This window comes from Lithobates pipiens, unplaced genomic scaffold (genome assembly GCF_037356315.1).
Source record: "Lithobates pipiens isolate NorthernLeopardFrog02 unplaced genomic scaffold, aLitPip1_a1.2 Scaffold_8, whole genome shotgun sequence".
Classification (NCBI taxonomy): Eukaryota; Metazoa; Chordata; class Amphibia; order Anura; family Ranidae; genus Lithobates; species Lithobates pipiens.
In genome coordinates, this window is record NW_027507903.1 from 612,604,370 (window position 1) to 612,628,904 (window position 24,535).

At 44.4% G+C, this 24,535-nt stretch overlaps 1 protein-coding gene across 1 annotated transcript; it reads right to left on the minus strand.

Moving 5' to 3' along the window:
• Positions 1–280: 280 nt before the first annotated feature.
• LOC143962342 (extracellular calcium-sensing receptor-like) lies at positions 281–23,380 on the minus strand. Its single transcript, XM_077471640.1, has 6 exons — positions 23,349–23,380; positions 22,944–23,235; positions 11,298–12,128; positions 7,017–7,244; positions 4,890–5,013; positions 281–2,613 (listed from the first exon to the last, which is right to left on the minus strand). The coding sequence occupies exons 1-6, from the start codon at positions 23,378–23,380 to the stop codon at positions 1,709–1,711; spliced, it is 2,412 nt and encodes an 803-aa protein (XP_077327766.1). The 3' UTR covers positions 281–1,708.
• Positions 23,381–24,535: the final 1,155 nt, after the last annotated feature.

Genomic DNA, 24,535 nt, shown 5'->3' on the forward strand with positions numbered 1-24,535 from the left:
CTTGCCCAATTTGCAATGGAACTGTTGGCTTGCCCCTCGTCCTGTGTCCTGTCCGAAAGGACGTTCAGCGCAGCAGGGGGGATCGATAAGCGCACTCGCCTAGCTCACGACAGTGTTGACTACCTCACATTTCTAAAAATGAATGAGGCATGGATCTCGGAGGAATTCAACACATGTGACCAGTAGACCATGTATATCTCTATAAACAATTTATTTAATCGAGCAGACAGACCTTTTTTCTACATTTGGCTGACTTCCTTGTACAAAAAAAGCACACCGTACTATATGCCCGTACCCTCCTGTTTGAAGAGGTTGAGCGGTGTCATATTTTTGGGCCCAGCAGCGAGTATCAGTGCTGCTGTCAGTGCTCTCTATCTCGGTGCTGGTGTCAGTGCTCTATATCACGGTGCTGGTGTCAGTGCACTCTATCACGGTGCTGGTGTCAGTGCTCTATATCACAGTGCTGGGGTCGGTGCACTCTATCACGGTGCTGGTGTCTGTGCTCTATATCACGGTGATGGTGTCAGTGCTCTATATCTCGGTGCTGGTGTCAGTGTACTCTATCACGGTGCTGGTGTCAGTGCTCTATATCACGGTGCTGGTGTCAGTGCACTCTATCACGGTGCTGGTGTCAGTGCACTCTATCACGGTGCTGGTGTCAGTGCTCTATATCACGGTGCTGGTGTCAGTGCTCTATATCTCGGTGCTGGTGATCATCTCCCGCACCCTCTTTATAGCCTACCCTGACCTTTCCTCTCCTCCATTGCCTTCATGCGCTCCTGAGTCCTGAATTGTCAGAATTTCACATATAAAAAAAGAATGCTTGTAGTTGTCGATCCCAGATTCACTTCATACATGTGTTATGTCAGTGACCATGTGGTGGGACTATGTGTGCACAGCTAGTAATTATTTTGTGGCTGGAAATATGACCTGTAGGTTTTGAGAATTCGCCTGCCATTGAAGTCAATGGGGCTCGCCGCAAACTTTGTGGTTCGCAAACTTTCGGCCGTGTTCGCGGTTCGCATTCGCGAAATGTCCCGTGCGAAGTTTGTCCATCTCTAATCTTGGGTACCAATCAACTGGCCCCACCCACAGACAGTGACTATCAAGAGAAAATTTCCCAACATGCTGAAAATTGATAGCTTGACTTGTGTACAACCAGCCTGCCCATACATGGATCAAAATGTGGCCAGTCCCTGCTGAACCAGGCAAATTTCAATCCTTGTATGACTGGCTTAACTCTTTTGTTAGAACAGTGTTCAAATCTAGTTTCCAAATGATTATGAGATATGCCAGCATAGAAAAAAGTTAGGACTTGTTTTAAGGCTTATTGACCGCTTGTAAACAATATGTAAATGTAGGAATGTACATAGCCTGGCCATGAGTCAACTTTACTGTTAACACCCAACTACTTCCAAGTAGGTAGGTCAATGTGCCAAGGTCCTAAGGGGACTAAGGAGCAAGGTGAGAGTGTTTAGTGCTCTGTAAGCCCTGACCGAGAACTTCCACAGAGATGTTTGGATGTGCTCCAGTAGAAAGTAGAGGCAATGGGGGAACAATCCAAATCCTAGTACTAGCACTAGAGAATGTTTGCTATCCAGTTACATTTGTAGATATTTGTTAATCCTAATTCAACATGAAAAGTCAAGTTTAATAAAATGAAACTGTCATATCATGATAATGCTACTAGCAAAGATTACATTATAGTTCAGCCTTTGTTCTTTCCCATGAGATAGTCTTTAGAGTTCATGCTTGGATGGAATAATAATATAAAGCTTTTAGGGAGAAACATGCAGATCACCAAAGCCCAGCTGGATGATTGGATGGCGAAGATCTCCATGGCAACAGTGTACTTTCCTCTGGCACTCAGGTATGCAGGGATGAAGGATATCCAGACGCTGAGGAAAGCTAACATACTGAATGTGATGAACTTGGCCTCATTGAAGCTGTCAGGCAGCCTCCTGGCCAAGAAGGCAACTACAAAACTTACAGTGGCCAGGAGGCCAAGGTATCCCAGCATACACCAAAAGGCTGTAGGGGAACCCTCATTACATTCAACAATGATAATCCCAGGCTGAGTTTGAACATTCTTCTCTGGGAACGGAGGGGAAAACTTCACCCAGAGGACACATAAGGCAAACTGAAATAATGTACACATGGTGATTATCATTAAAGAAACTCTTGGGCTGGTTAGTTTCTTAAGCTTACTGCCTGGTTTTGTTGCCATGAAGGCAAAAACCACCATGGCAGTCTTTGCCAAGATACAAGAGACACAGAAAGCAAAGGACATTCCAAAAGCAGCCTGCCGTAGAAGACACTTTTCAGGTTGGGGGTATCCAATGAAGGCTAAAGAAGAAAGGAAGCAAAGGCAAAGAGATACCAGAAGAAGAATGCTCAGAGAAAAATTATTGGCTCGTACTATGGGAGTTTTTCTGTGATGAAAGAAGAGTCCTAATATATAAGATGGGATGCTGGAGGAGAAAACACTGCTGGCAGTCAGAGCGGCTCCCAATGGTTCCTCATAGGAAAGAAATTCTACTTCTTTATCCAGACACTTGTCCTTCTGAAGATTGGGCCATTGATCCCATGGACACTTGAAACACTCATGAGAATCTGCAAATAAAAAAAGAGACAAAACAAAATGGAAAAGAAATGCTAATTCCATGATTGTACCTAAAAAAGTGTGACCACATGGAGTGCCTGAGACTTTTTCTCCCTAAATCTACTTAAATCGCAATGCGTTTTATTCTTTTTCTTTTTTTTTTTATTACTGAGGTACCTCAGCTTCACACACCTTATACCTTTTTGCATTTGTAATGTACCCTATAGGGAGTTCACTTGGTTGCAAATTTAGATGAATAGATTTGAATTCCCTTGGTGGTTTTGGGGATGAAATTGTAAGAAAATGTGGAAAAAGTATTTTTATTTCCTTCATGGTGGAGGGGGTTCAATCTGAACAGAGGAGAGCTGATCGCTGATCCAGGCCCCCCATGCTGCCCTTCAGTGGCAGATCACTTCTAACAGTGATCTATTACTAGCTGTGATAGTACATCAGTAATCTACTTGGTGCAGAGAGAGGCTGGACTGAACTGCAACATCTCTGTCTGAGCCTCTATATTGGCTGAAAATGGAACTGTGGCAAGTCTATGGGCATATATACATTAAATAACATATTCTTAAAAAGCTGTAAATACTAGGGATGCTCCGATACTATTATTTTTACCATGAGTACCTATACTTTTTTTTACTCGCCGGTAGATGTAGAGTTGCACCTAGGTGTGGTTGTCCCTTGGCGGGACCCTGGAATGGGTTTATATAGTGAGCCATATCACCATTGGTTGGGAAATATTACAATCTCAAGATACAAGCACCACAGCACATCCCTCGTATAGCATAGCCCAAGTTCAGCCTAGCATTTAAAAAGGAACATCAACCAGTCTGTTAATCTGTAACACTACAGTGTGATTGATGTAGACTGTAATCTAGAGATGAAGAGAAACTGTATGTTTATGTCATTTTATTTCAGGCTCCAGGCTGACCCCCAAAAAATTAGAAGTCAGCAACTACAAATACTACAAGTATAAGCACTTACCTGTCCAGGGATCCAGCGATGTCCTCATCCGAGCCGATACATCAACCGGCTTTGGGTGCAGACGCCGGCATCTGAAGTAAGGGAACCAAGAAGTGAAGCCTTGTGGCTTCACAGCCGGTTTCCTACTGCGCATTACATGAGTCGCATTGCGCCTTGTGAATGGTCCCATAGTCTTCTAGAACCTGTGATGTGTCCCAGAAGACTGTGGGGGAAGGGGGGTGCCGCAAACTGAGCCAGAACTGGGAGCGGGTACCTGTAAAAAACAGGTACCCCCCAAATAAAAGGGCCAAATGTGGCAGTGGAGCGGGGAAGGTGCAAACGAGAAGAACTTCCCCTTTTGGGGAAATCAGTGGTGCTCTCTGTCCCTGGGATCCCGGTAAAGAGCCTATGATGAGGCTCTTTGCCAATGTGATCAGCTTTGTCCAGTCACAGCTGATCACATGTAAACAAGCAACATTTCCTCACAGGAGAGATCTGCACACATAATCAGGGCACTGATTATCAGTGCAGCCCCAACAGTGTCCAAAAGTGATGCCACCAATAATGCCAATCAGTGTCCAACAGTGATGTCAATCAGTGCCTATCAGTGATGCCAGTCAGTACTGCCTTTCAGTGCATGCTCATTGGTGCGTACTCATCAGTGCCACCCATCAGTACACATCAGTGACACCAATCAGTGCCCATCAGTGTTGACAATTAGTGCCCATCTGTGTCAGCTATCCATGCCGCCTATCAGTGCCCATAAGTGCTGCCTATCAGTGCCATCTATCAGTGCCGCCTATCAGTGCTCATCGGTGCTGCATATCAGTGCCGCCTACCAGTGCCCATAAGTGTTGCATGTTAGTGCCTTCTCATGAGTGCCATCTCATCAGTGCCCATCACTGCTACCTCACCAGTGCCCATCAGTGCAGCCTATCAGTGTCCGTCAGTGCCGTCTCATCAGCAGACATCAATTAAGGAGAAAAATTACATATTTATAAGAGAAACTAAGAAAAGCTTTTTTTCCCCCAAGATATTTGGTGTTTTTTCAATGTTTTTAAGCAAAAATAAAAAACCTAGTGGTTAGTAAATACCACCAAAAGAAAGCTTTATCTGTCTCCAAAAAGTGATAAAAAAAATGATAAAAATTCCATTTGTGTACAATGCATGTCCACGCAATTGTCATTCAAAGTGTGACAACACTAAAAGCTGAAAATTGGCCTGGGCAGGAGGGAGATGCCCAGTAGGCAAGTATTGGAGTACAGCTTAAGATTTAAATTCTTTTTGATTTTTTGTACCTTTTTAAAACTCTTTTTACCTGTTGTATTAGAGATCTCTCCTTGGGGGCAGGGAACGCATTGGAAGCAACACACGGGTCGTCCTCTTTTCACCAATTGTCTGAAACCTGGAAGACAGCTGCTGCTACACACCGAACAAGGGACCTGGGCAACCACAAATTAAATATGGAATTACACTGTATATTTCAGCAAATATGTATACTTATACATATAGATAAACCTTTGCTGCTTCCATTGACACAGACAGTGGGACTCAGCCCTGCCCCCCCACTCCCTCCTCACTGGCCTTGATTGACAGCAGTAGGAACCAATGTCTCGTGGTGCCCCAGCAAAGCCAGTGAGACCCGGAAGTGAGGGGAGAGAAGAGCTGCAGACACGCATGACGCTGAATCGAATGAGGGCTCAGGTAAGTAAAAGGGGGGGGGGGGGGGTGCTGATGCCTAAACATTTTTTACTTTAATGCAAGGAATGCATTAAGGTAAAAAATGTTTAGGCTTTACAGCTACTTTAATGTTTTCAACCCTCCTGCTGTCCTATTGTATTCTGACAGCGGGAGGTTTCCCAGCGATCAGAATTTTAGACTGATGAGTCCAAATGTGAAATACACTATATTACCAAAACTATTGGGATGCCCGCCTTTACACACACATGAACTTTACTGGAATCCAGTCTTAGTATGTAGGGTTCACTATTTGCAGCTATAACCACTTCAACTCATCTGGGAAGGCTGTCCACAAGGTTTAGGAGTGTGTCTATGGGAATGTTTGACCATTTTTCCAGAAGCACATTTGTGAGGTTCGGCACTGATGTGGACAAGAAGGCCTGGCTCGCAGTCTCCAATCTAATTCATCCCAAAGGTGTTCTGTCGAGTTGACTCTGTGCAGGCCAGTCATGTTCCTCCACTGCAAGCTCGCTCATCCATGTCTTTATGGACCTTGCTTTGTAGAGGGGTGCGCAGTCATGTTGGAACAGGAAGGGGCCATCCCAAACTGTTCACACAAAGTTGGGAGTATGAAATTGGTATGCTGACGACATAAGAGTTCCCTTCACTGGAACTAGGGCGGCACAGTGGTGTAGTGGTTAGCACTCTCACCTAGCAGTAAAAAGGGTTGCTGGTTCAAATCCCAACCACGACACTACCTGCCTGGAGTTTGCATGTTCTCCCTGTGCCTGTGTGGGCTTCCTCTGGGTACTCCGGTTTCCTCCAACATTCCAAAGACATGCAGGTAGGTTAATTGGCTTCTATCCAAAAATTGGCCCTAGTATATGAATGGGGACCTTGGATTGTGGGCTCCTTGAGGGTAGGGAATGATATGAGTGTGCAACATACGGGGATAGGGACAATTGTAGAAACTCACTCAGGTTGAACTGGATGGACCAGTGTCTTTATTCAACCTTACTAACTATGTAACTATGTAAGCAACCCCACACCATAATTCCCCCCTCCACCGAATGATTTGGACCAGTGCACAAGGCAAGGTCCATAAAGATATGGATGAGCGAGTTTGGGTGGAGGAACTTGACTGGCCTGCACAGTCCTGACCTCAACCTGACAGAACACCTTTGGGATGAATTAGAGCAGAGACTGCAAGCCAGGTCTTCTCATCCACATCAGTGCCTGACCTCACAGATGCACTTCTAGAAGAATGGTCAAACATTCTCATAGACACACTTCTAAACCTTGTGGACGGCCTTCCCAGAAGAGTTGAAGCTGTTATAGCTGCAAAGGGTGGGCCAACTCAATATTGAACCCTACGGACTAAGACTGGGATGCCATTGAACTTTATCTGTGTGTGTAAAGGCAGGTGTCCCAATACTTTTGGTAATATAGTGTATTTGGCTGTAGCGGGAAGCAAATTGTTGGTGGGGGACTGGAGAGTGATACAATAATGAGCGTCTGCAGGAAACTCTGAAGCATTTAGGGAAGTGTATCTAGAAGAGCTGATGCTGGTTTGAAGCCAAAGGGTAGTCAAACCAAATATTGGTTTGATTTAGATTTTTCTTCTGTTCGCTCAGTTTGCATTTTTTAAATTGATAAAAATAAACAATTAAAATATATATTTTTAAAGCATTGTTGCTTTACTGCATTTCTTCACACCTGCCTAATACCTTTGTAGCGTACTACAATGTATGGTTTGATCTCTTACTAGTTCATTCCCGGATGGCCATATCACAGCACTAGTGTTAGTGTTGAAAGTTTCTCCTTTGGTTTGGGTTGTGTCATAGCTCCCGACCTTCACTTGCTCCGTAATACCATCGCCATTTATCTTCCAGTTGACAATGTCGTAGCTTGCAGGCGGGTCTCCATTCTTATCAAAGAACATTTCGCCACCATTACTCAGCCTGACATGGACCTTCTGAATATAGTGAGAGAGCTGCAGGGAAACAATTGTGAGCATATTCAAGAATATATTATAAAACAGGTACAAAATGCAGCAAAAAAAAAATACACACAAAAAAACTGACAAAACAAAAGAAATGCTGCTTAATCTGGTGCAGTACGATATTTGTACTCTCATTTAGAATTTTTGAGTTTTGTCTCTTTTTTTTTTAATAACGTCATTATTTGAATAACAACGCGTCTATAATATGTAAATGTAATAATCATTTGTAACATGAATTTGTAACATGTTAACATTTAAAAAAAAAATATCTTTTTGATTTAAAAACATATGCAATATCAATCCACTTCGCTTTAAAGGACAACTGTACTTTATTTTTGTTTTTACTTAGCCCCCACCCTACGTCCAAAGTGCTGCCCACCTGATCTTAGCCCTTGTACACACGGTCGGAGATTCTGACGGAATGTGTCCTATCGGACCGTTTTGTCAGATAATCCGACTGTGTGTGGGCTCCATCGGACTGTTTCCGTCGGAGTATCCGACGGACCAAGTTTTCCAACTTGTCCGTAAAATTTTCCGACAAAATTCTCAGACGGAAAAAGTGCCACGCATGCTCAGATCAAATTCCTAGACCAAACTATTGGCTACTAGCCTGAACGTAGTCCCGTCGTAACGAAATAACGTCATCACGTTATGTACAATCGGATTTTCCGACAACTTTGTCCGACCGTGTGTATGCAACAGTTTCGGACAAAATCCGTAGCACAAAATCCGTCGAACAAAATCCAACGGATTTGGTTGTCAGAATGTCCAACCGTGTGTACAAGGGCTTAAACTATATTCAGTCCACATTCATTCATATTTACTGAATGCTTTGTAATGGGCAAGTGCACTATGGCTCTATTAAAGCGGGAGTAAACCCAGTTTCAAAAAACACTTACATTCCCGGCATGCCGGAAATGCTAACTTTCACATTGGTTGTTCTCTCAACCAAACTTTCAAACCATCCAATGGCTGGTGTCATAACTGATCACATGTGCAGCATTATGGCAGTTGAAGAATTATTAGAGGCCAAGATGGCAGCTTCCTTGACTAAAAACGATAGGAGGGTTTACTTCCACTTTAAGCACTTTCAGACCGGACCATTTTGCTGGCTTAAGACCAGACCACTTGTGACACTTTAACTGACAATTGCGTGGCCGAGCGACATGGCTCCCAAAACAAAATTGACGTCCTTTTTTTCCCACAAATAGAGCTTTCTTTTGGTGGTATTTGATCACCCATGCATTTTTTATTTTTTGCGCTATAAACAAAAATAGAGCGACAATTTTGAAAAAAAACGCATTATTTTTTAGTTTTTGTTATAATAAATATCCCCCCAAAATATATAAAAAAACATTTTTTCCCCTCAGTTTAGGCTGATACGTATTCTTCTACATATTTTTGCTAAAAAAAAAATTGCAATAAGCGATTATTGATTGGTTTGCGCAAAAGTTATAGCGTCTACAAAATAGGGGATCGTTTTATGGCATTTTTATTAATATTTTTTTTTTTACTAGTAATGGCGGCGATCAGCGATTTTTATTGTGACTGCGACATTATGGCGGGCACATCGGACATTTTTGACACATTTTTGGGACCCCTGTCATTTATACAGCATTCAGTGCTATACAAATGCACTGATTCCTGTGTAAATGACACTGGCAGTGAAAGGGTTAACCAGGAGGTGGCAGTGTAGGGGTTAAGTGTTCCTAGGGGCGTGTTACTAACTGTGGGGGGCTGGGCTTTGTGTTAGTGAACACTGATCTCTGCTCCAATCACATGGAGCAGAGATCAGCGTCACTTGTTGCTAGGCAGAACGGGGAGATGCTGTTTACAATGGCATCTCCCCGTTCAGCCGCCCTGTGAGACGATCGCGGGTATCCCCGCAGCGATCGAGTCCACGGGACCCGCGACTGGACTCACGGGGGTCCTGACCGGCACACAAGCGCGCCGCCGGCGGCGTGCCCGCGATGGCAGGGCGGCATATAAAAATGGACGTACCTGTACGCCAATATGCCTGCCCGTGGATTTTGGGGGGACCCAACACTGTTTTTCTTTTCACTTTTTTCTATTGCAGTGCATTGTTTGGCGCCCGCTGGCAGACATCCCGCCAAGTGCCCCGCAAATTCAGGTGTTCGCCGAATGGGCGAACAGGGGATGCTCAAGCCAAACTCTTGCTTGGCTTGAACTGTTTGCCTAACTCTAATTAGAAGATGTCCAGCAGTGTCATCAGCACAGAACTGGTGGAAACCAAGAAGACCCAGATACATCCATCTACTGTCTGGAGAAGTCTGGCCAGAAGAGGTCTTCATGGAAGAATTGTGGCCAAAAAGCCATGCCTTCAATGTGTAAACAAGGCTATACAAACTATGCACAAAAACACAGTAAACTGGGGTGCAAAAAAATGGCAGCGGGTGCTCTGGACTGATGAGCCACAATTTGAAATATTAGGCTGTAGCAGGAGAAAGTTTGTTGGTGAAGGGCTGGATAGCATTACAATGATTGTCTGCAGGCAACAGTGAAGCATGGTGAAGGTTCCTTCAAGTTTTGTGGCTTTATTTCTGCAAATGGAGTTCGAGATTTGGTCAGGATCAATGGTCTCCTTTAATGCTGAGAAATACAAGCAAATACTTATCCATCATGCCATGCCATCAGGGAGGCATATAATTGGCCCCAAATTTATTCTGCAGCAGGAAATGACCCCAAACATACAACCAATGTCATTAAGAACTATCTTCAGCGTAAAGAAGAATTAGGAGTCCTGGAAGTGATGGTTTGGCCTCCACAGAGCCCCGATCTCAACATCATGGAATCTGTATGGGATTACATGAACAGAAGGCTCTGAGGCAGCCTACAGCCACAGAAGATCTGTGGTTGGTTCTCCAAGATGTTTGGAACATCCTACCTGATGAGTTCCTTCAAACACTGTGTCCAAGTGTAACTAGAAGAATTGATGCTGTTTTGAGGGTAAAGGGTAGTCACACCAAATATTGATTTGATTTGGTTTTCTCTTCTGTCTTCATTTACATTCCCAATTTACAGCATTTTTGCACAGTAGTATATATATATATATATATATATATATATATATACAGGCAGGTGCAGTCTGCTTTCTCTACTGTAGGCGAAATTCGACCCGAGTGGCACCACAGCCTGGAGAGGAAGTCAAGAAAAAACTATTTTTTCAAAGTTTTCCTGTTCCCTGCAGTATTCCAGTTGGCTATGCTGCATCCAGTTGACCTCTGGTGGCCATCTTGGGTCAGCAGAGACTTCATAAATCCCTGCTGCCAGGTTTTGGCGCACTTTCGTGTAGTGGTGAGAATAGAGAAAGAGCACCCATCTGTAAGGGAAAGTATTAGTGGCTGAAAAAGGTTCCTAATGAGTAGGGACCGGCTAGGAACATGCAATCCTGCTATGGAAGCCTCCCCTTCAGGACTGGACTGGCCAGGCCATATTCCACCCACTGAAGACAAAGGCTGTTGGTGCATCTTTACCCGCTGTATCTCTGCATTGAACAGAACTGTGAGTCTTACCCGATGCGGCATCCTCCCACTGGGGTTGTTTATAGTTTGTAGTTGAGCATACTCTGCAATACAAGTTTTGATTTATCAGCAACCAGAATCAGTGTCACTACTGCTGCCGCACCACGCTACACCTCTAGAATACTTACATGCTTGAAAGTAAGAAGATATATAAATAGCGTACAACAACAATGCAAGCAATGCTCATCTTTCTTTAAAAAAGCCCAGCATGCCCTGCACCTATAGATGCACTCAGTATTACATTTTTATTTCAAAATAAATTTGTATGGATTCAATTACATTTTTTTTTTAATAATGAATCTGTAAACTTTTGAAAACACTTTAAATAAAAGTGACCAAAATCCACCATACATTCCTTCTTTTTAGTTTACACAATAATTAAATGGATGAATATTTTACCAGTTACAAAAATGTATCTTTATTCTGGTGAAAAATTATATAGACGCCAAATGAAGTTAATATTTTGTACATACTTCCGAGTCTTATTTTATAAGATTCCTACCTGCCAAGGCTTCATCAATTGAAGAGTAGAACAGCCCCCATTATAGAAAGGTCCTTCTCCATCTTTACACATGTGCAAGTCATGTAAGGCTTTGGCTATAACATAAATTGCTTGATAAAGATTATACGCCCCTCTTAAACTGGAAACATCATTGTACCTGTTCTGTATGCTATCTAGATCTTCCTCTCCTGTGCAAACTTTGGTAAAATTTCTCAGAGATTCTCCACTCATTTCACGATCATATATTTGACAGTCAAAAGTACTCTCCCACAATATTTTGGCCCACTCTTTCCCTGGACCAGAAAAAGGCTGAATACTGTTAAGAAAGTGTTTAAAATTTGGGATGACAGAGCTATGAAAAGAAAACCCAATGGATCCAGACAGTAACGAAGAGTATTTTCTATCTGATAACAAATTTGAGGTAGACCAAGCTTCACTGGCCACAAAGATCTTTCCAGTAACATTCTGCACCAACATCTCATCTAGAAGAGGGACCATTTCTGGGTCAGTGGAAAAGATTAGGACAACCTTGGCTGTGGATTCTTTAATGACCTTGATAATGTGAGGGGCATTTTTATCCTGACGATCAATCATCAAGTATTCCACAAATTCCACACATGCACCAGCTTTAAGAAGCTCTTGACGAATGACATGGATTCCCTGTTGGCCATAGTCCTCATTCAAAGCCACCAATCCAAACCAAGTCCAACCAAAATGCAACACCAGCTGAGCCAGACCCACAGATTGGAAGTGGTCACTGGGAACTGTTCTGAAGAAGGAAGGAAACTGCACCCGGTCACTCAGGATTGAGCTGGTTGAATAATGACTGATCTAAGGCAACAAATAAGGCTAATTTTAATGTTACTTTTTACAAGGTACAAGATGTTTCAAAGAGGAAGTCCATTTTAAATTGATATTTATTTTCACAAATTTCGGACTGTTCTAACAGGAAAGGTTCTAACACTGCCTACCTTGCTCAGTCCATTCCTTTTGACCCATCATTATGATGGGCTGCCTAACATGCATGGCCAATAGGCATTTGCAGGGAACAAAAAGGCACAGGAAATCTTCTGGAAGTCCCTAATATTTTCATATTATATATAGGGATCAGTAATTTATTTGAGTAAAATTAATATTGGAAACTGGATTTCACGCCTGGAGCTCCTGAGCTGAGTAAAGCTTTGTAAGCTGAAATATGTTAGCTTTCTGCTACATATTGGACTTGACTTTTTATAAATAAACTCTGTAGATTTTGTATGGACCCCAGCTTTTTCACAGCTAAAATAAGCTATGGAAATGCTAAGGGCCATTAAAGCCCAATGCACCCTTAAAAACACCTTAATTTCGGGAAGCCGATCGAGATAGACGTACCCGTGTGGAGCTCCGCCGAGGCCCAACGGTATCCGTGCCCATCCTCGCCTGCCGCACGGCTTTGCTGCCTACCGACCCATCCATCCTGCCGGGGGGCCCTCCACGCTCCGGACGGAGCCATTATTTGGGGCAGATTTGCGGCTATAACCGCTCCCGCGGCCGCGGGCAGCGCACCAGGCCGGACACCGCCGCCATCTTGCGGCCTATACCGCTCTGCAGAGCCTCCGGACGGCGGATCCTGAGTCCCATCTCGGCCGGGACCTCCGGAGCGGCACATCGCGGACCCCCGAAGCGTCCTCCACCTACACCGGAGTCCCGCTGGCTGTTATCTGGATCTTGGGGGAGATGCCTGGGATTTCACTGGAGAGGTGAGCTCCGGCGGCCATCTTGCTACACCCACGGCCTTCCGCAGCATAGCTGCTCTCCCTCTCCTGTAACTGGCTTGCTGCATCCCCCTGCAAAGGCATTAACCCCTGCCTCAACAGAGCCTGCCTCCCCCTGAGTGACTGTTTGCCCTCGTCAGCCGTACCCTCTTGCCCTGCAACTGCACTAGGCCTGGTCAGTGGCCATCTTGGTCCACCCATCATCTCCTCCTCTTACCATCTGAGGCCTACACCTGCCTGCTGCCTGCTCTGGTTTCTTTTTTGCCCTGCCTTGTTTCCTCATACAGCCTAGTGGTGCAGTGGTATCTGGACTTCCCACCCCTGTTTGTTAGAGAGTGCTGCAGCCTGCTCTCCAGCATCGGCCCCCCTCCCAGTTGGTCTGTGTTCTCTGATCGACGACGCACTATTTTGGGGTCACATCTCGGGCCCCCCCTGTTTGACAAACATGTGATCGTTCTCCGTGGGCCCTAGCCGCCTTCCAATGCTCCTGTGCAACTCGCAGTCGCTACTTCTCTATGGGAAGCACCCCATGTAACTGAATATATGCCTAGTCCCAACGCCTCATGGTGAAATACGGGCCGAAACGCCTTCCTCAGTCTTTGTCCCCGGATCTGCGGCCCTCACAGACTCTGGATAGATTTCTGAGCAGGCAAGCCTCCCCAGCTCCTTCTCCAGGTTCTTTTACATATGCACAAGTGGCCTCCCAAGTGTCGACGCACGACGTTCCAAGCTCCCAATCGCATAGCCACTCCATTACGATGTCCGCCCCGGTCACAGTTGACGTACTTGATGATAAATTGCGAGCTCTCCTGCAAGATCTAACGAGCAATGTTTCTAAGGAAATGGGTAAACTGGCCCATGAATTACGGGGGGAGCTTGCTCAAATTGGAGAACGGACTGATGTACTGGAAACCAAATTCGATGACCTACTACAGTATGTTCACGCTTTAGAAGAAGACAATGCCGGTCTGAAGCAATCTGTCTCCCAGCTCCAATCCCAACAGGAAGACCTAGAGAATAGGGAACGTCGCCAAAACCTCCGTATTAGAGGCGTCCCTGAGGCCGTCAGTGAGGGAGAGATCAAACCATACCTACTCAGTCTCTTTAATGTTGTCGCCCCTAAAATCCCGGACATAGACTGGAGATTGGATAGGGCTCACAGATCCTTAGCCCCAAAGCCCCCTGCCGGGGCCAACCCAAGAGACATTATCGTACGCTTTCACTACTACGACAGCAAAGAAGCTTTGACCATGGCCACCCGGAACAAATCCCGCTTGGAGTTTAAGGGGGCCAAGATACAAATTTTTAGTGACTTATCCCCTATCACGCTTGCCAAACGTCGTAGTTTTCGCCCTGTGACTGCACATCTGCAGAACCATCAGTTCCCGTATCGCTGGGGATTCCCCTTCCGTCTTTCAGCCACTAAAGATGGGACTCAATACTCCATGAGAGATCTTCAGGAAAGTGAAGCTTTCATACGCAACCTGGGTCTACCACCACTACCAGACGAGGATCCCATGCCGCTTCCGACGACACCTAGACCCTCCTCCGTTCCTGCTCGGATCTGGACCCCTGCACGTCAGAAGTCGCAGAAGCCCTTTTCTACTCCCCAGCGTAACCTACACCCTAGACTCCCCCCTTGATGGTGACTTCCATATGTGTTATTTGGCTGACCTAGGCCTTGGCCCCTATCTCACCATGTTTTCTCCTTACTTAGGGGTGTTTGCAATTTTAGTTACAGGTTATATATTTTTTTTTTTTTCTACTGCCCCTGTTGTTGGTTGTTGGGACTACAGTACACTGTGCATATTCCCTGTAACTTTTGCTGGAAGGTGGCGGGGTCTCTCCAGATGAGCTGGAACCCCTGATGTGCCTCCTCTTGTTCCGCGGCTACGGCTGTGGACTCCTGGGTGGTTTTTACCCCCCAGGCCTTTTTTCTACTATTAATGTTTTTTTCTCTTTTTCAGGCCTTTTTTTTGGCCTTTTTTTCACTTTTTGTGTGAATTTGATGCTCTTTTTTACGCTATATGGATGCATTGTTATTATATGCTTTCACTTGCTTTTCATTCCTAGGACACACCACGGGTCCCGATATCTTCTTGGTTTGTATGGTTATATCAGTTTTTTACATGTGTTTTATGGGTACTTTAAGCTTCCACTGTTTTTTCTATCATGGCTTTGAGGGTGCTCACTTACAATGTTAAGGGCTTGAACTCGATCCATAAGCGCTGGTTAGCTTTGAAGGAGTTCAAATCCTCAAACGCAGATGTGGTCCTGGTCCAGGAGACTCATTTTCGCCCAGGGGGATCTCTTAAATTTGCAGCTAAACACTTCCCGGTCTCTTTTATGGCCTCTGACCCCTCTGGTAAGGCTGGAGTGGCGATACTGATTAAAAAGACATGCCCGCTACGGGTTAAGTCTTCATTTCTCGACCCGCAGGGTAGATATATTCTTCTGGACTGCGACTACTTATCTCGCTCTCTTTCAATTATTAATGTTTATGCTCCCAACTCTGGCCAGCTTCAATTCCTTACTAAGGTCTTGGACAACCTGGGCGCATTTGCCCAACCATTCATGATCATTGGTGGGGACTTTAATATGGCCATGTCTGCTAGGAAGGATAGACAGACCCTGTTTTCAGACAACCCCTCCTCCAAAACGGAGCGTCAATCTACTGCGTTTCGCAAGCTCATTAGATCTCATAACTTATTAGATATTTGGAGGATTAAACACCCTACGCACCGGCAGTTTTCCTTCTATTCCCCCCCACACAAGATGTACTCCAGATTGGACTACATCTTTGTTACGGCACCTCTTCTAATGTCAGCAGTAGCCTCAGAGTTGAACCCCATAACTTGGTCCGATCATGCATCGGTCCAGCTTGACCTCGCCCTCACCCTCTCCACACCCAGGACCTGCCACTGGAGATTCAATGAGTTTCTCCTCCGCGATCCGTCCACCGAAACTCATTTGTCACAGAGTCTTACCGAATTTTTTCAAATTAACGAAGGGTCTGTGCGGGACGTGTCCACCCTTTGGGAGGCCCACAAGGCCTTTTTCAGAGGATTGTGTATTTCGGCTGGCTCCCGCCTCAAGCGAGACTCAGCTGCGCAGAGACTGGACATTCTTTCGCGACTGCTGAAAGCTGAAGCTCTGCTGGTGTCTTCCCCATCGGTGCCACGGCTTCGCACAGTGACCTCTCTACGTGAACGGTTGAAATCTTTAGATATGCATAAATGTTCTAAAGCTCTACTCTGGGCGAAGCAGAGGTTTTATGAGTTTGCCAACAAGCCTCATAGGATGTTGGTGAACAAGCTAAAACCCCGTCCATTTCATTCCTACCCCGATCTTTTGCTACAGTCAGACGGTACTCCGACTTACTGCCCCTTGAAGATGTCTAAAGTATTTGGTGCTTTCTACCAGAAGTTATATAATTGCCTAGCTTCAGATCCCAACCACGTGTTCTCCCAGGACAGCTTTAATGATTTCTGTGCTCCCTTGAAGCTGCCAGTGTTGTCATCCTCACAAGTAGCTACCCTGAATGCACCCGTCACGCCAGAAGAATTGGCTGCGGTAGTAAAGAACCTCCCGTCCCATAAGTCCCCGGGTCCTGATGGGCTCCCCTACATTTATTATAAGACTTTTCTCCCGACACTGAGTCCTCATTTGCTTAATCTCTTTACCTCCCTACAGAAGGGCACTGTACCGCATTCTCAGTTCCTCCATGCACATATTACTGTTATCCCAAAACCGGGTAAATCCCCTACCTTACCAGATAACTACAGACCCATAGCCTTACTAAACTCTGATTATAAAATTTTCACTAAAATCTTAGCAAATAGGCTTTCCTTAATGATTCCCGCCCTGGTTCATAATGACCAGGTGGGATTTGTACTGGGTAGACGAGCTGGAGACAATACTAGACGCACCATCGATCTTATAGACTTGCTCGATAAGACATCTTGCCCGGCCATTGTTTTGAGTTTAGATGCACAAAAAGCCTTTGACAGGTTGGGATGGCCATACATGTTTGCTACACTCCAGCGTTTTGGCTTTTCTGGTTCTTTCCTGTCGGCCCTGCAAGCCTTATACTCACTTCCCACATCCCAAGTCCAACTGGCATCTTACAGGTCTCCACTCTTTACTCATAGTAATGGTACCAGACAGGGTTGTCCCCTCTCCCCCTTGTTGTTTATACTGTGCCTGGAACCTTTAGCTGCAGCTATACGGGAGAACTCAGACATAAGCGGAGTTTCGCTCAGATTGAAAGAATACAAGTTATCTCTTTTTGCAGACGACATACTCCTCACTCTGACGAAACCTCAAGTCTCCCTTCCCAAACTTCACACTCTTCTAGACACGTTCAGCAGCCTCTCGGGTTATAGGGTTAATACTACTAAAACCGAAGCGCTCCCTATTCATATCTCTCCCCCACTTCTAGCCTCTTTGAAACTTACATACCCCTATCATTGGTGCCCCGTTTCCCTTAAATACCTTGGCATTAACTTGACTGCCCGGTACACCACCCTCTATGAAGCTAATTATGTATCTCTAATTGCGGAAACGCATAGCCTACTCAGGAGTTGGACGTCGTGCCCCCTATCTCTCTTGGGCAGAATTAATGTATTAAAAATGGCCATACTCCCTAAGTTTTTATATCTTTTTGAAACGTTACCAGTTGCTATCTCCATGCCTCAACTTAGGAACATTCAGCGGGCCTTCGCTAAATTTATATGGGGAAATAAGCTACATAGGATAGCCCAAACAGTGGTTTTTGCTCCACGGTCTCAAGGTGGGTTGGGAGCCCCAGATATAGTGAGGTATTATTATGCAGCGCATCTTCTGGCGGCTATCTCCTGGTCCTCGTATTTTGCTACCAGTAGATCGTCGGAGCTGGAAATGAGTGTTGTTACTCCTGTTCATCCCTGTGCCATGCTGTGGTCCGATTTGACCTCCTCTATGGCTCAGCTAAGACGTCTAAGCCTTGGGCCGATGCTTTTCACTTTGTCCATATGGAAGAAATGTCACAAGAGGTTCTCTCTCTCTTCTCCATGCTCACCCCTGTTGAATGTCATTTTTAATCCAGACGTGCCTGATAGCCTCTCTGTGAAGAGTATGTTTCCTTGGTACAGGTCAGGCATCTTCCAATTACGCCACCTGGTACACCCGGTGTCTCGCAAATTCCTATCCTTCCCAGAGCTTCAGGATAAGTATGACATTCCGGATAGACTCCTCTTTTCATACCTTCAATTTAAACATTATTTTCATTCCAGATCTCCTGACCTGACTTTGACAAACCCTAGCACCTTTGAAACTTTGTGCTTCCATGGTCCCTGTCAGAAAGGACTTATATCCTCTATTTACAGTATCCTTCACAATTCAACCTCGCCCACCGCGGAAACGCATCTCTATATGAGGAGATGGGCCGCAATTTTACCAACTCCCTTAACTATTTCTCAATGGCAGGATATCTGGACTTCTACTTCTAAGGTTTCTAGATGCGTGGAGCAGAGAGAGACAGCATATAAGATACTAATGTTCTGGTACAAAACCCCTGAAATGCTACATAAATACGATCACACTGTATCTAAGCTGTGTTGGAGGTGCTTACGACATGAGGGCACCCATTTTCATATCTTCTGGAGCTGCCCTTTGATTGTACCTTTTTGGTCTATGGTCCGTTCTCTGCTCCAATCTGTTTTGGGGATAGATGCTCCGTTAGACCCTAGACATTACTTGTTAGGTTTGCCTATTGCGGCGCTATCTAAGCACGCCAAGAAACTGACAGCTTATATCCTCTTGGCTGCTAAGAGAGTGATTCCTGCTCTTTGGTTGTCCCCTTCCCCCCCATCTCATCCACAGCTAATTTCCGCAATTGCGTATATCCGCAGGATGGAACATATGACTGCGCTAGTACAAGACTCCCTACCCAAGTTTTCTAAAGTATGGGACAGATGGGATAGTTCCGCGTTCAACCCTGAGGCAACATCCTAGCTTGAGGCTATTTACGTTCGGGAATGTTTGCCTCAGGCTTGCTCTCGGGACCTTGACCTTACGTCCACCCCCACATATACAACTCTGGGTTTATTCATGTATCTCACTCAGCGGTCCTGTGGTGTGTCCTTCCCTCCTTACCCTTTAATGTGATGTATCAAGAGGTTAACATGCTGTATTCCGCCTGTGGCGGTTTTTTCCTGTTACTGTTGCACTGTCAATCTTGAATGTCTACATTGGTTGTACAAATTTATCTGCTGTACAAAAATCTTTTTTTCAATAAATATACATTTAAAAAAAAAAAAAAAAAAAAAAAACACCTTAATTTCACCTTGACTATTCACTCCATTGCATTTCACAACAAACATGAAATATTTCCTGCTGAAATGTTGGGGTATATGGAAACTCAATCAGTAACAAACAATTGGTCACTGCCCCTACCTATAACTGGCCTTTACAGCAAGGAGCACATGGAAGGGCAGCGCATGCAAAACAAAACCAGAGCAGCTCTGCAAATTACGCATGTATTTGCAAATGTATGCTAACTAAATCCCTGTTTTTAATAATTCACTTGGTGTCAGACTGGCATGTAAATTGAGCTGGAAATTTTCTTTGACTTTGTTCTGTAGCAGCGGCTCCTGAAGAGCATACACTATGCGTTTTTAAAAGTTAAAGTTATGCCTGAGCTGCAGTTTGTTTTGGGTACAATTGTATAAATTTAGACTTCAGCATTAGTCTGACTGGACTGTGAGATGTTCAGCCTAGCCACAGGGGGCACTGTCTCTTCTGGCAGGCATGGAACTATGGTCTGGTTAGGTGCTTAACCACTTTCAGACCGGACCAATTTGCTGGTCAAAGACCAGACCACTTTTTGCGATTTGGCACTGCGTCGCTTTAACTGAAAATTGCGCGGTCGTGCGATGTGGCTCCCAAACAAAATCGACGTCCTTTTTTTCCCACAAATAGAGCTTTCTTTTGGTGGTATTTGATCACCCCTGCGGTTTTTATTTTTTGCGCTATAAACAAAAATAGAGTGACAATTTTGAAAAAAACGCATTATTTTTTACTTTTTGTTATAATAAATATCCCCCAAAAATATATAAAAAAACATTTTTTTCCCTCAATTTAGGCCGATACGTATTCTTCTACATATTTTTGGTAAAAAAAATCGCAATAAGCGATTATTGATTGGTTTGCGCAAAAGTTATAGCGTTTACAAAATAGGGATAGTTTTATAGCATTTTTATTAATAATTTTTTATTATTTTTTTTTACTAGTAATGGCGGTGATCTGCGATTTTTATTGTGACTGCGACATTGTCGGGGACCCATCGGACATTTTTGACACATTTTTGGGACCATTGTCATTTATACAGTAATTACTGCTATATAAATGCAGTGATTCCTGTGTAAATGACACTGGCAGTGAAAGGGTTAACCAGTGGGTGGCAGTGTAGGGGTTAAGTGTTCCTAGGGGTGTGTTACTAACTGTGGGGGGGTTGGGCTTTCATTTAGTGTACACTGATCTCTGCTCCAATCACATGGAGCAGAGATCAGCGTCACTAGTTGCTAGGCAGAATGGAAAAATGTTGTTTATACAGCATTTCCTCCATTCGGCCGCTCCGTGAGACGATCGCGGGGATGCCCGCGGCGATCGAGTCCGCGGGTCCCGCGACCGGACTCACGGGGGTCCCGACCAGCGCGGGAGCGCGCCGCCGGCGGCGCGCTCCTGATGGCAGGGCGGCATCGAATATTGGACGTACATGTACGCCAATATGCCTGCCTGTGCCATTCTGTCGACATACATCGTCGTGCGCTGGTCGGGAAGTGGTTAAGTTACTCTCTCTCGGAGCCCGCCCAGTGGGAGGGGCGCTCTCGAGGGTATCTAAGATGCGGACGTCACGTGGTTCGGGGTTCCGGTCCAGAATGATGTACTGACTTCATGGTCCTGGTCCTCCTGACCAGCCCCCAGGAAGGCTATGGCCTGGGGGTGCAGATCCACCCAATGTTTATGTCTCGGAGCTGGCTAGCCCAAGGCAAGGAAACTAGAGGAGGATTCTGAGGTGGTTGGGTGCCGTCTCCGATTTGGGAGAGACCCAGTGACTTCAAGCATTCCAGGGGAAGACTCTTCAGAAGAATATCACGTACGGGTTGGTTTCTTAGTAAGAGCCTGGAATTACTGAAGTACCCAAGAGAATCCGGTCTCGTGGATATCGCCAAGCTGGCTGAAAGATCCAGGTATCCTACGAGTGTTCTTCAAGTTTAGTTTCCCTACGTGTTCTACAACAACGTCTGTGGCAGAGACATTATCTTGTATGTTCTACAACAACGTCTGTGGCAGAGACTTGTTCCTGAGTAAGCACCTTGTTGACTGCTAGGCCTTGTGAGAGAGGGACTGTCCAACTTGAGTGAACATCCAGTTGCGAATGGCTATTCTCTGGATGCAGTCAAAGTAAGCAAGTTCTTCAACATTTTGACTTTGACACTAAGAGTGCCTGAACTTCCTTTCCAACCCTCTGATCCCAATTTAAGAGACTGTTGTTGATTGTCTACGTTTTGCAAATAAAATCCATTCAAGTGGATCTGTTGTCAGTCTCTCGAGTTACTGGGCCATTTACCACGGGACACCCCTAGACATGAAACGAGGAGAACAGAAGGTAACGGTAAGCCCAATCTAACCAGCAGCTCCTTCGGGGTAGTGCTACATTCTAAATATGAAAACTCTTTTTTTCTCTGAAGCCTAGTTACAGGCATTTCCTTTTACTTCTGTGCCTATTTTCTAAAATGATATAACTTGTAGCTTTGGTTCTTTCCATGCTTTCCATTTCAATTTCCAATGCTTCTCCCACTGGCTTTATGACTCTTGAAAATGAATGTTTTTTCTCCTGGTATTAACCTTTGCTCGATCTTCTGCCTTGTCTACTGTTTTAGTACTTTGCTTTATGGCTACTTCTTTGTTTCTAGCATATTCCTGTTCCTAAATTCACTTTTTGACTTGGTGCTTCACTACTTTTCTTCTTTCCCATTTGTGGTAAAAACACTACACTGCTTTGTAAGAACCTGTGAGGCAAACTCATCACTATTAGGCTTACTGCCATGTGTTTTGTCTTCAGAGATATACATTCACGTGGGGTTATAACGATGCAAGTTTAATTTTAACATCAGCCTCCCAGCACTCACCACCAACGGTTTGAAGAACCTACTGCATAACCATTCTCAGTATCTACAGAGAAGCAGACTACCTTGTAGATATTCAACCTGTGTATGGGGAGCAGTGACTATTCCCCTATATTACTATTATCAAATAATGTTCAGGCAAGATGGAAAATAATGGGCACAACCAACATATGCCTCTGAATGTGGTCATTGCACACCTTTTCCTTTGTTTTTGCACACTTAGCATGGACAAAGCTTCTAAGCGTTCTTCATTCTACTAGAAAATTTGTTTCCATTGCTATCTGTGAGGAAATTTTTCCTCACTCCTTGTTTGGTCACAGTATCCAAAGCTCCCCAAAAATGTCTATGTGGTTTTGCTGTAAAACCAGGGATGCTTAGGTAAAGGTCTCATAGGCGTCCTCGTAGGGAGCTACTATGCAAGCACAGGCAGCACACAGCGGTTTTGCATGAAGAATGTGTACAAACAGCAGGGGCCATGACTTAAAGTTAATACGCTTTGGGAGATGGGGAGGGAGAGATTAGTTTAGGTCATCAAAAAAGTAGAAGGGCACTTTGAAAGTGCTCTTATAATTTTAAGTATAAAAAACACTTTTTTTTTCTTTCATTTGAATTTATTTTATAATTATCTATATATGTGATAAATTATTATGTGCAAATAACCTAAACAGGGCAAATAAAATATAATTGTTTACAATGATTGGTCATCACCCTTGGCTCTATACCTGTGGATATCTGTAAAGTCCAAGAACATGGGCCATTTGTATGGAGTAAGAGGAGACAGAATGCCCAATGATGGCAACCACTGGTGATCGCTCCTGGCAGGAATAATTGGGGATCCCACTTTCCCTTCCTGTCAACAGCTTTTGGGTCCCATCAATCTCCTCATGTAATCCTGCACAAGAGTCATAGACCTGGAATCCCAGGGTAGTGTTGGGCAGTAGGTTCAAGCTTCTATTTATCTCTTCCACAGCAAACCGCAAGGCTTGGAACTGCTGTAAAACCTCAAAGCTAAACCTGTGACAGACAGAAATGAGGCATTTAAAATTTCAATAACCTAAGTAATTTAGAAACATGCTAAATACAGACAGAAAATTCACAAGTAGTGTTAAACAAACAAAAAAAGTTACCATCGAAAACCTTTGAAGCACTTCTTAAACATGCTAATATAGTAGCATGTCAAAAAATGTGTTATGTGTCTCATTTTTTCTCTCTATTATTAGTCTTTATTTCATTGCATGATTATTACTGAAAATAATGATGTACAGTATAAGGAAGCATGTGTGTGGGAAGTGTTAAAAGTAACCCTCCCTAGGTGTCAAATATACTAGGTGTAACATTGACGATTACAAGACCGTTTTTAAGGCAGGGCAAAAGGGGCAGCTGCCCGAGGCCCTGCCATTGTTGTGGGGCCCAAAGTAGCTGCCTCATACTTGCCAACTGTTCCAGTTTAAATTGCCTTATCCCTTGAAGTTTTAGTCCTGTGCTGTGTCCCAATATCTCAGTGTAAACTTCTGCTGCTCCTGCCCAGCTCTGCCCTATTGCCATGTACAGATGACTCACCTGCAGAACTTGAGTTTACATGTAAACAACCTGCATTGATATATAAATAGCCCTATACCATGGCATTAATATGTAAATAGAGGCGGCATTCATATGTATATTATGTCCCCCTGGGGTCACATCAACCATCACTTGTGCTGAATGCTGTCCACTGGAGAGGTAAAGGAGCATACTTGAAAGTCCTGCCTACAACTGTGGTCATTAAGCCTAACATCAGCGTGTTCTTCAAAAGTAAGCAAATTGGAGGTGGAACCCTTCTTCAAAATAACATGGTACCACAGCACCCTGAATTTTGGTGCATGTGAATACACAGGCAGGCAGTAAGGAGATAATGTGCTGTAACCTTTAACAACCAATCAGTGAGCAGTAATGCTGTGCACTAACCTCTTGCAACCAGTTGCTGAGCAGTAATAATGTGCAGTAACCTCTAACAACAAATTAGTGAGTGGTAAAGATGTTCAGTAACCTCTAGCAATCAATCAGTGGGCAGTATTGATGTACAGTAATCTCTAGCAACCAATCAACAAGCAGAAGTCGTGTGCTGTACTCTCTAGAAAATAACAATGATCCATAATGTGTGCTGTAACCTCTAGCAGCCAGTCAGTGAGCGGTAATAATACACTGTAACCTCTGGTAACCAATCGCAATCGCTGCCTGATCTGATTCAATAAACTGATTTTGAGTCTAGCTGCTATTTATTGTATGTCTCAAAGCATGTGGAGAGGGAAATTGCGTAGAAGAGGGGGCCCAATAA

Bases quoted from the DNA above. Each gene is read 5' to 3' on its own strand.
- LOC143962342 (XM_077471640.1), bottom strand. From the start codon at position 23,380: ATGTTTAAGAAGTGCTTCAAAGGTTTTCGATG. The intron at 23,236-23,348 runs GTAACTTTTTTT...TGTCTGTCACAG, and splicing joins TGCTTCAAAGGTTTTCGATG to GTTTAGCTTTGAGGTTTTAC. The intron at 2,614-4,889 runs GTAAAAAGAGTT...TTTTATTTGCAG, and splicing joins AGAGATCTCTAATACAACAG to ATTCTCATGAGTGTTTCAAG.